The 11,331-nt window shown below is 35.6% G+C and overlaps 1 protein-coding gene and 2 pseudogenes across 1 annotated transcript; 2 read left to right on the top strand and 1 right to left on the bottom strand.

The window, feature by feature from the left end:
* Positions 1-2,061: 2,061 nt before the first annotated feature.
* Positions 2,062-4,137, top strand: LOC120198212 (annotated as a pseudogene).
* A 419-nt stretch (positions 4,138-4,556) lies between these two features.
* Positions 4,557-5,945, top strand: LOC120198170 (annotated as a pseudogene).
* Positions 5,946-8,525: 2,580 nt separating this feature from the next.
* On the bottom strand, positions 8,526-9,583 carry LOC120197959 (ethylene-responsive transcription factor ERF014-like). Its single transcript, XM_039199356.1, has one exon. The coding sequence runs from the start codon at positions 9,426-9,428 to the stop codon at positions 8,775-8,777; it is 654 nt and encodes a 217-aa protein (XP_039055287.1). The 5' UTR covers positions 9,429-9,583; the 3' UTR covers positions 8,526-8,774.
* Positions 9,584-11,331: the final 1,748 nt, after the last annotated feature.

Raw genomic sequence — 11,331 nt, 5'->3', positions numbered from 1 at the left:
CAGTTAAAAACGTTCAAATTAATGATTTGGTAGATTGAACTACATCAGGAATAGTGAAAAACTTGTTATCATCTTTTCAGTTAACTTCAATATCAATTTTGATACTTGGACAATCCCCATCCTTTTCCCTTATAAAAATAATAATTAATGATAACGATAATGATGATTTTAGAAGTTAAAATTGTTTGGGCATTTGGGATATGACCTTAAAATGTGGGTCGTAGGCCGAGGTGTTAAGGGTTTAGGGTCCTGGTGGGCATGGGAAAACATGGACCCATAGGTTTATTGGTCTTACTTTAACGTCCTATCTTCACTTTGAAAAGGAAAGCTTCTTCATTTTTAAGTCCTTCTATTTTTATCCAAACTCAGATATTCACCGAAGCACAAGCCATTGTTTAAAATATTATTAAAAATAAATGTTTATAATTAAGTTTTAAAAAGAGTATTTTAATAATTGAAACAATAACCCAATTTGGACCGATTTCAGACTTAAAGTTTAATCATAAATGGATCAGATCTATGAGGCCGGATGCATGAGCAAGTAATGCCCAATGCCCACTACTCATTAGTTGACCCAATGCAACTCCAAAGCAATACTCCCAGGTTCTTAATATAATAATTTATTTATTGAGCAAATACATTGACTTGTTAATCAAAACGTTATCTTTATTTCTTCATTCACAATAACTTATGACTCTACTAATGTCGTCGATTTTTTAAACCTTAATAGAAGCTTTGATGCTGCGGTAGACAATAATGAACAATATATGTATCAGAGCCAAAGACGAGGGAGAGGCGAGGAGAAGGCTAGCGTGAATGACATGACAGACAGCTAGATCCAAGCTTCAAACCTTTCCCCTTTGGATCGACACCATCCACTCTAACGAAAATATTTAAAGAACGACAGTTTAATATAAAACAAAAGAAAAATGCAACAGAAAAGATTAAAAAACTTAACATTTTCTTTTCTTTTTTTCTTTTTGGATAAATCTTGTTTATTCATCCAAAATAACCTCATAGTCAAATAAACAATACAACCAACAAACAACTACACAAAAAATCATCAAACAAAACAACACCAAAAAGAGCTCAGACTAAAAGCCCCATTCAGTAGCTAATAAAGAATTAAGACTATAAATCTTTTTATTTCCAGCTAATCTCATACGAGTATCTTCTTTTATATGGGAAAAAATAACAGCAACCTGACAAGCCCCCTTTCCATGTTGTTTACTATTCCTTTCTTGCAAAATGTAGTAATTAAAAGCACACCATGCTATTTGGACAATAGTAGCATGCAATGTCTTTCCTTTGTCAAACTTTTGCAACCAATTAATATTTTAAGTTGTGTGAATGTTAAAAAATTAACATTTTAAGTTGCACTCAACCTAAAATATTAAAATATTTTTAACATTTTCAGTTACGTCTTAAATTAGGTTGTCATACTGTAAAACTACCCTCCACTAACAGATTTGTTTGATTTTGAGGTATGTACCTTCCCCTGCTCCAACAACACTTTATTTATCATATCTGGAAGGCAATGTTTCAATTATTGAGAAACCTTCCTTCATTAGATAAATGATTTTTTTAATGAAATTAATGAATCGATCTTAAAATGTTTATGTAATGAAACGTTAGAAATTTGTTTTGATAAAAATGTTTAGGCAATTAAAGCTAAAAACAATACAATACAAATATTTATTTTTTATTAAACTTTAATTATGTAATGATGGAGTGACTAAATTAAGAATAATTAACAAGTTTAGTAGTTAAACTTATTTTTTTTAAAATTTTAGTGACTAAAATAAAAGTGAAAAGAAAATAAAGTGATGAAATTTATAATTTACCTAGTTGTTTATTGGTATTGTCAATTTGTCATTGATCTTGATCTGACGACTGACGTTGGAGAGTGATTCAAAGTGGCGTAAGGCCCACGAACGTAGGACACGAGGTCCAACACTAAACACTCAAATTTGTAATCTCATTCAATTGTGTGGCAAAAATCATTCAGCCTTCCACTCTTTACTCCCAACTTTCTAAGCAAAAAAGGACACCCCCCCCCCCCCCCCCCCCAAAAAAAAAAATGCAGGCTCAATGTACCTGGACACAGTTCCAAGTGCTTAGATCCCCAACAGCAACATCGTTCTTTACTTTCTCAAAGCATTCTCAAAAGGGTTCTGATTCTTCTTCCATCAGGACTCATGGGAGAATCAACAATAACTATCCTTCATTAATGGCCACCATTTCCACTCAGAATGTCCCTGTTTCTTCTACTCATGGTAATGGGTCTACCCAATTCACTCACCAGCCTTTACAGGTAACTTCTTTACACACATTCATTTTCTTTGTTTGAATCCATGCCGCTTTTTATCCCATTGAGGTTATTGTTTTCGGTTAGCTTTATAAAGGGTAACACTTTTGCCTCCCTTTTTTGTTTGATTCATTTCTATCTGCTCTTAATTTGGGCCAAAGTTGGTTCCTTTTTTAGAATTTTTTTTTAATTGTTATTGCAATGACTTTTGAAGCTTATGGATTTGAGGATTGAGCTGCATGTGCATGTTGTTGGCTATGGAAATTATGAACAGATACCATCTCATAATTATATCGGTGCTTTCAATAATGCATTGGACCTTCAAATAAAAAATCTGAAGTGGAGCAGGAAGCTTCATAATCTTTCTAACTTCGAGTCTGTGGAAGTATTAATTTGATTCAGAAATCCATTCATATAACAAAACATTGGGAATGCAGTTATTTTATCTTGTCTTGAATCTATCTTCATTTGATTTAGAGATAAGAGATTCTGAAGTTAATTGGGCTTCAGTGTGATTTTTATCAATGCAAAAGGTTCCTTGTGGTTTTTCACATAATCAAGCAACATTATAATATTCTCTCATTGTTTCCTGTATAATTCAATGGTTCTCTTGTTAAATCCTAGATTTTGTTCTAGACTAAAGCATAATTTTCTGTATGTGTTAACGTAACCCACTACATTTTCTCAGGTTGCAAAGCGATTGGAGAAGTTCAAAACTACAATTTTTACTCAGATGAGTATGCTTGCCATCAAGCATGGAGCAATAAACCTAGGCCAAGGCTTCCCTAACTTTGATGGACCGGATTTCGTAAAAGAAGCAGCAATCCAAGCCATTAAAGACGGGAAAAACCAATATGCTCGAGGGTATGGGGTTCCAGACTTTAACGATTCCATAGCCGCTCATTTCGAGAAGGATACTGGTCTTGTCATTGACCCCGAGAAGGAGGTTACCGTTACATCAGGGTGCACAGAAGCTATTGCTGCAACCATGTTAGGCTTAATTAATCCTGGTGATGAGGTGATCCTCTATGCTCCATTTTATGATTCTTATGAAGCGACACTATCTATGGCTGGTGCCGAAATAAAATGCCCCTCCTGATTTTTCTGTTCCTCTTGAAGAGCTTAAGTCCACTATCTCAAAGAATACCCGTGCCATTCTCATAAACACTCCACATAATCCTACTGGAAAGATTTTTACTCGTGATGAACTTAGTTCCATTGCATCACTATGCATTGAGAATGACGTATTGGTTTTTACTGATGAAGTTTATGATAAGTTGGCCTTTGATATGGATCACATTTCTATGGCATCCCTTCCCGAAATGTATGAGCGAACGGTAACTATGAATTCGTTGGGGAAGACATTCTCCCTAACAGAATGGAAAATCGGGTGGGCAATTGCTCCACCACACTTGACTTGGGGAGTGCGGCAAGCACACTCATTCCTTACTTTTGCTACTTCCACTCCAATGCAGTGGGCGGCTACAGTTGCTCTCCGAGCCCCGGATTCGTACTTTAATGAGCTAAAGAGAGATTATATGGAGAAAAAGGAAATTTTGGTGGAAGGGCTGAAGGATGTTGGTTTTAAGGTATTCCCATCAAGTGGAACATACTTTGTTGTTGTAGATCACACCCCTTTTGGGCTGGAGAACGATATTTCATTTTGCGAGTATCTAATAAAGGAAGTCGGAGTTGTTGCCATCCCCACTAGTGTGTTTTACTTGAATCCGGAAGACGGAAAGAACTTAGTGAGATTTACCTTCTGCAAGGATGAAGGAATTTTGAGATCTGCAGTTGAGAGGATGAAGGAGAAGCTGAAGAAAAAGTGATTATAAGGTAGGGAACTAAACTTGAATTAGATTATTGCTAATATAATATGAATTGATAGTATGTCTCTTTCCATGAATGTAACCATTAAATTCCCTGGAAATTCAAAATATTCTGTAGAACAAAGGCATCAAAAATGGTTGCAACAACAAAAATCCCTTTGCCAAAAACTTTTCTCATCCTTTCCTTTGCATGGACGATAACAGTGTGAACATAGACAAAACCAAACATTAATATGCATCAATAAAAGAAAAGAAAACTCTGAAAGAGAGGATTGCTTTATGCAGACCTAGAAAGCCATACTTTTCTGCTTAAGTTGGTACATGTATGGTAATATATGTTGTTTCCAATTTGATAATTTCTTAAACCTTAACCATATTGATCAAAAATAGAAGAAAAAGCATCAGAAAACTAGAATATCATGTCTCAAAGCCCACCTAATGCTACCACTGCTGCTACTGATGGGGCCAATGGCACCGATGCTACTGCTGCTGCTACTGAGGGGGCCAATGGTGCACCCCCTGAGAGGAACCACCAGCTTTACCGGTGTTACCACTGCCATCAATCTGTCCAAATTGCCTCTACGAATCCTCAGGAGATTGTCTGCCCTCGATGTCATGGGCGGTTTGTTTGCGAGATGGAAATCACCAGACCAAGGATGGTTGTTGATTTCACTGCTTATGATCCATCCCCTGATACTCGTTTGTTGGAAGCACTGTCCCTTCTTATGGATCCCAGGCTATTCAATCTTGGCAATTATGATAACCAAGAACCTCGAGGCAGGCCTTGGTTCAGACGTCGGAACAATTTACTTGACCCTGGAGATGAAATTTGCCCAGGGAGCATCTTCGCAGGCGCAGGAGCCGTAGTTCTGATGAAACCAATGATAGAGAACAAGAACCTGAATCTCTACGTCTTCCTAGGACTTGGATTATCGTACACCCTGCAGGTCCTTTCAGCCTATTCGAAGGTGATCCAACTTTGCCACATGAAAACCTTGCGCGCCCTGGTCTTGATCCAAGGAACTTCTTTTTTGGATCGGGGCTAAATGAGTTGATAGAGCAACTAACACAAGATGACAGGCCAGGAGTACCCCCGGCTCCAGAGTCAACAATTGATGCGATTCCGACCGTGAAGGTTATGGAATCACATCTACGCCATGATTCACAGTGTCCAGTTTGTAAGGAGGAATTCAAGGTCGGAGAAGAGGCAAGGGAGTTGCCTTGTAACCATATATACCACAGTGATTGCATCGTGCCTTGGTTAAGGCTTCACAATTCTTGCCCCGTTTGCCGCCATGAGTTGCCTGTTAGCAGTACTGATGATCAATCTAGGCCGGTTAGCAGTAGCGATGAACAATCTAGCAATGACTATTTCTCTGAACCCGAGTTTACTTCGGCTTCTTCCGATGAAGGCAGACAGTGTTGGAGACTCAGGCAACTGGCTAGTAATTTGTGGCCTTTCCGTCGAAGGCATCCGAGAATTAACCCCGAGACTGATAGAATCAGAGCAGTTCCTGGTAATGAAAATTGATTCTCTGCGATTTCATTTTTATGCATGCAATATGTACCCTTCTGGAAAGATAATCATAATTTCATACTCATATAACAACAGAAAATCATAAAACTTAACATAATTAGAGTTTTATCATGCAGCCAGTAATGTAAATCATAAGGCTTAATTAGCTTATAATCTTGCTATTAATAGACGCTAAAATCATGTTTAACTATTTTTCCAGCAGTTGAATCAAGGACGCGACATTGCAGTATTCTTTAGGATTTTATATGCGGCTGTTCATGAAGACATTGTTGCAAAAGTAAAGAGGGAGATTTTACCTTTTGATTATGGATGAACAACAATTATAGTTGTGTTGTGTTGATTGATGTATTTACCAGCATAAAAAAGTAATAAAAACCAATGTTCTTGAATATTGTCTCCACTGGAAAGCCATTATTTTGATCAGCAACGTTCTTAAGAACTTCTCCAAAAATATTTCTGGATCAAAAGTGTATCATTTTAGCATACTTCTGAAAGCAGTAAGGAAGCAGCTGCTCAATCCAAAAGTTCTTCCACAAATTTCCCAGAATCTGCAAGCAGAATCGATGCAGCCCATGTTTAATTCCAAACATTATCGTACTTTGTCATCATTTTCTGTTTTATTGTTTGGCAGCTTCTTCTTAGTAGTTGGTTTTCTCTTCTTACTTTATTTTTCATCGCAACGTGTATCTTTTATCCTTTCTCTGTTTTTTGAACATTGGCAGTCGTGTGTATGAGCATCTATGCTGGTACGTTTTCCCCATGAGCCGACAACAATAACAATGGATTCCATGTCATTTTCGTTATACAATGCAGCAACATAAAGGTAGCAGAAAAGAGAATGAAGAAAGGATGCAGTAAAACGATGAAAAAGGGTGACCTTTGAGGGTAGCATCCGCCGGTATTTTTCATCCAACTAAAACTCAAAATCGTAACCCGTAAGATTAAAATCATCTTTAGTATGTAACATGTAAGAATGAAATTATCATTTAACCCAACCACTTAAATATTTATGAGATCCACTTACTCCTCGTTATATCCGTCCTACGATCCTTTTGCAGTAAAATTTTGATTCTGTGTGTTGTTCTGTTATCTTACCCTTTTGCTATGCACGATGTATGCGTGACAGTGACATGATATGCTCTGCTAATTCAAGGGTCTGGAAAATACAATTGATGGAATCTAAAGGATGATTTTCCTTTTACACTTCTTTTTATAGGTCCTTTTACTTGCAGTTAAATGCTGACAGAGTAGTTTTTTTATCTGTTCATGAAAATCATTTCTAGTTTTAGATATTATCATACTATAAAATTTAGAAAGACACTTTGTGCAAGCCCCCGGTGGCCATTCTCAAGATCAGCGTAGATGCAGCATGCTCCTTATCCAACGGCCGATCTGCGGTGGGTGTTGTTGCACGCGATCACCACGGTTTGATGGTATTCTGTCAAGCCATTCCTCCACCTGAGTGTTGGGATATATAGTTGAAGCCACTGCTATTACATTTACATATGGTCTCCACCTCGAGGTTGAGCTGCCTTACTCAAAGGTTTATATCGAAAACGACACGATAAATGTAGTTCGTCAATTGATGTCCTCGCAGGTTGGTACGTCTACCGTTGATTTTCATCTTGCTGAAGTCTGTCAATTACTCCATGCTCATAGTGATTTTCGGATTCATGCCATTCGCTGCTCTGCAAACTTTGCCGCTTGAATCACCTTACTCAAAGGTTTATATCGAAAACGACACGATCGCACCTTGCTCAGTTTACTTTTGTCTAATCCAATGTCTTTATATTACGATTATGAATCACCTGATTGTATTGCGGATGTGATACTTTTTTATGTCATTAACGCCATATTGTAAATATTGTCCTTTCTTTAAAACGGAAAAAGAAAGACACATTGTACTCTTAAAGAAAGAATAAAGATTTAAACCTTAAAGATATATATATATATATATATATATATATATATATATATAAATTAGGTTGTTAACTTGTTATTAAATAAAAAAGTATGATACAATAAAAGCAACACAATCTCAACATGAAGATTTGGACGGCTGAAGAAAAATATAATCAAAACCTTCGCTTGAATACATGTTTCTATCTTTCACAAGAACTTAGCAATTATCAACAATCACCATGTCACTATTCAAGCATAGGCACAATTTTAATGAAAGCGTGGATATTGAGAAAATCAATCTGACAAGCAGTTCTGAATACGTCGATAAACTATCGTAAAAGAGGATCTATTTATACGAGACCGTCGACCTTTCCTAATCAGAAGATACGACGTGATGAAGGCAAAACAAAACGTCAAACTATCATAATGATTGAAAAAATCATACCATAAAAGCAGAAAAACAAACGTGTTATAAAAGCATACAAAAATTAAAACTTCAAGAATTTGTGAAAAGAAAGAAATAAAAAAACGAGATAATGTCTATTTAGATCTAGGTCAAAAGATAATTAAAAAAAGACGATGACACGTAGACTACCGCCTAAAACGATACTCTAAAAGAAAATTAAAGAATTACTTAGAGATAAAATAAAAAAATAAGAATAAGATTTAGATGTTGAGGTGCAATAATTGAAATTACTATGATTATTTATGACAATAGCCTAAAAATGTGAATTTTTTAAAAGATAAACAGAAACTACGTATGGTTTCAAGTTTCAACAATGTCCATTGTTTGCTCCCATTGACAGAGGCATTTTTAACAATAATACACAGGGGCTCCCTCACAGTTTCCAAACGCCTGTCAAGAATGGAATATGACTAATTTGAAGAACCCTAACATTTAACAAGAAACATATACAAAATATTTAATAAAAAATACTTTTTTTCCATTACAAAGGTAGCGTGCCATTTAATTTGCAGAATTTATACATAAATTGAATACGTAGAAACCCCATTTGAGATTCCAAAAAAAAAAGGTTAATTTTCACATCCATGTGGATTTCTTCTCCCTAACCAAAAAGTAAACTTAAAATATGAATTTTGAGTCACTGTCAGTAATGCCTTCAAACATCAACTGAAAGTCATCAATGAATACAAATGAACGAAAAAAAATGGAGTAATGTAATGCCTTGAATTTGCCTTAGGGAAAACTCCATAGACGAATATCGCCTAACTCCTCATAAAAATCATTCATCACTGCCGGTGGATCAAATGGCAATAAGTTGAACATCTGATCAATGTACTTTGGAGATTGCAGGCAATCAAAGGGACTGTACCATGGTTCCACCATAGAAATAGGCTCAAGTGATTGCATCAGTGATACATCATCATCGAGTACTTGATCAGATGGTGAAGATGACATTGATGGGGATGAAACAGATGGCGATGGAGATATTGGTAGGGAGGTGGTGGTGCCATTGTTAACGAAACTATTAGAAGCCGTAGTGGCGGCGGCGGCGGCCACTCTTTGTATAGACTTAGGAGACATAATGGTATCAGGAATGTAATGAGTGGATGTGAGTGGGAAGTTGAGATTTGCGGAGGAACCTTTGAGGCATAGAAGCGCAGCATCATAGGCTCTAGCAGCTGCTTCAGCTGTAGAATAAGACCCTAACCAAATCCTTGTTTTCTGATTTGGAGCCCTAATCTCAGACACCCAAGAACCCCAGCTCCTCATTCTTACACCCTTGTACTTCTTCTTTAATGATGATGATGATGATGGAGATGGAGATGGTGATGCTTTCATTTGCTTTGTTGGTTCTGCTTGTATCTTTTGTTGACCACTCTTCACCATTGGCAATAAACTATAAAGAAAAAAGATCAATTTATGAACAAACTGCAGTGTGTACTTGTTGGATGGAAAAAGGGTCAAATGCTTGTGGTTTTTGTTGGTTTTGAAACTGAGGAGTGCAATGAAGTAATGAGCTGAAAGTGGGGAGTATTTATAAATGGGGGGAGGCTTTCAAGTTGGAAGATCCCTTGGTCAAATCCGTATGGTTCCACATATGAATATGAAAACGTAGAAATGTGTGACAGACAGATATTTAAAAGTGTATGTAAATGGAAAATAGATACCAGTTGGTGGTGGTGGCATAGTAAATATATTGTAGATGACACATGCAGTGGAGAAATGTCGATTTTCAAACCTCACACTCAACCTACTTGTTGGAGAGAGTCCAAAAACTTATGTTCATTCACAAAATTACAGCTAGAAATCATTTTTGAATGATTCTACACCAGATGGCTCTGCTGTAACTTTTAATGGAAATGGCAGTTGAATGTCATCTTGCTGCATTACTTCATTAACCCCATCTCATAAAAAGTTTGACGTTAAAAGCTGGTGGTTTCTAGAGTATAGGTTTTAAGCAATCCATTCATGATAAGATATATACATCTTGCTTACCTAATTATTTGAATTTGAATTATTTAAAGAGAAATATAATATATATATATTTTACTTAGGTCCATATTATTTTCCTTATTATTTTATGTTTTTACTGATGTAATCATTTTATTTTTGGTAAAAATTAACTGTTTATGCGAAGAAAAAGAACGAAATACCCTTTTGTTTATATAATACGCTATTGTGAGTTTAGAAAGGGAAAGAGATTCTTCGTAGGCTGCTTCCAAGATCTAGAGGCTTTTTATTAATCAGGGCATATGTATGAGACTCTCTAAGGGAGTAATTAATAGGGGTGTGCAAAAATACTTGATCCGGTTGATCTGACTCGTTGATTTGAACTTAAAAAAGGGTAATTTTCTTAAAAAAATTACCCGACCGGATAGGGTACACCACCTAAAATTTCCCGGATCAGGCTCGTGTCACAAAATTGAGTTTTTCAAAAATACTCGGTTACTTGTATACCCTATTAGTTTTTATTATATAATATAATGGATTATTTATATTATCAATTATTAGATTTTGTATTTCGAACTTTTAAATTTTATGTTCGGATGTTAGAGTATGTAATTCGAAGTTTCGAATATTTAAATTTGTGTATATTTTTTTAAATTAATATTTTGAAAATTAAAAAAAAATCCGGGTCGAGACACGGACAGAGAAATCACCGACCCGAATGGTACTCGAGTACCCGAAAATCCGGGTACCCGGATTTGTACACCCCTAGTAATTACACATCTATTATTTAAAAAAAATGTTAATTTAATTTAATTTATTAATGAGAATAAAAATTATAACCAAAATTTACATACTCGAATTTTTTTAAATAAAATATTAAAATTGTATACTCTTATTTTTTAATTTTTAGATTCATCGTTGATTATAATCATATTATTCTAATTTAAATAAAAAACAAATAGATTATTTAACAAAATGAAAAAAAATCATTTTATATATTTATAAAGATATATTTTTTTTCATAAATATGTACACAAATAGTATAAAAGTTATTGCCAATGTTGAAAAAACACAAGAATAAAAGAGAGAGAAAAGCCAGCTGTTGCTGCTCTGGCTGGCAGGTCTAACACCGCGTCTCTTGGGTATCCGTCCATCAGCCATGATGTCTCGTGCAAACTTTTTTTTATATAAAAAAAGCAATCAATTATTTATTGCATCAAGCGTAACAAGGTTCGAGATACAATTCGTAAATTCAGAAACATTAAACAGGGTTAAAACAACCGAAAGCTCAATGAGTCAGTGTGTGCGCAGCAATATAACCTTATCTTCTGGTAAAGAT

This window comes from Hibiscus syriacus, unplaced genomic scaffold (genome assembly GCF_006381635.1).
Source record: "Hibiscus syriacus cultivar Baekdansim isolate YM2019G1 unplaced genomic scaffold, ASM638163v2 tig00117056_pilon, whole genome shotgun sequence".
In the NCBI taxonomy this organism is placed as follows: Eukaryota; Viridiplantae; Streptophyta; class Magnoliopsida; order Malvales; family Malvaceae; genus Hibiscus; species Hibiscus syriacus.
This window is presented reverse-complemented; position numbering and strand designations above follow the sequence as displayed.

Bases quoted from the DNA above. Each gene is read 5' to 3' on its own strand.
- LOC120197959 (XM_039199356.1), bottom strand. From the start codon at position 9,428: ATGGTGAAGAGTGGTCAACAAAAGATACAAGCAGAACCAACAAAGCAA.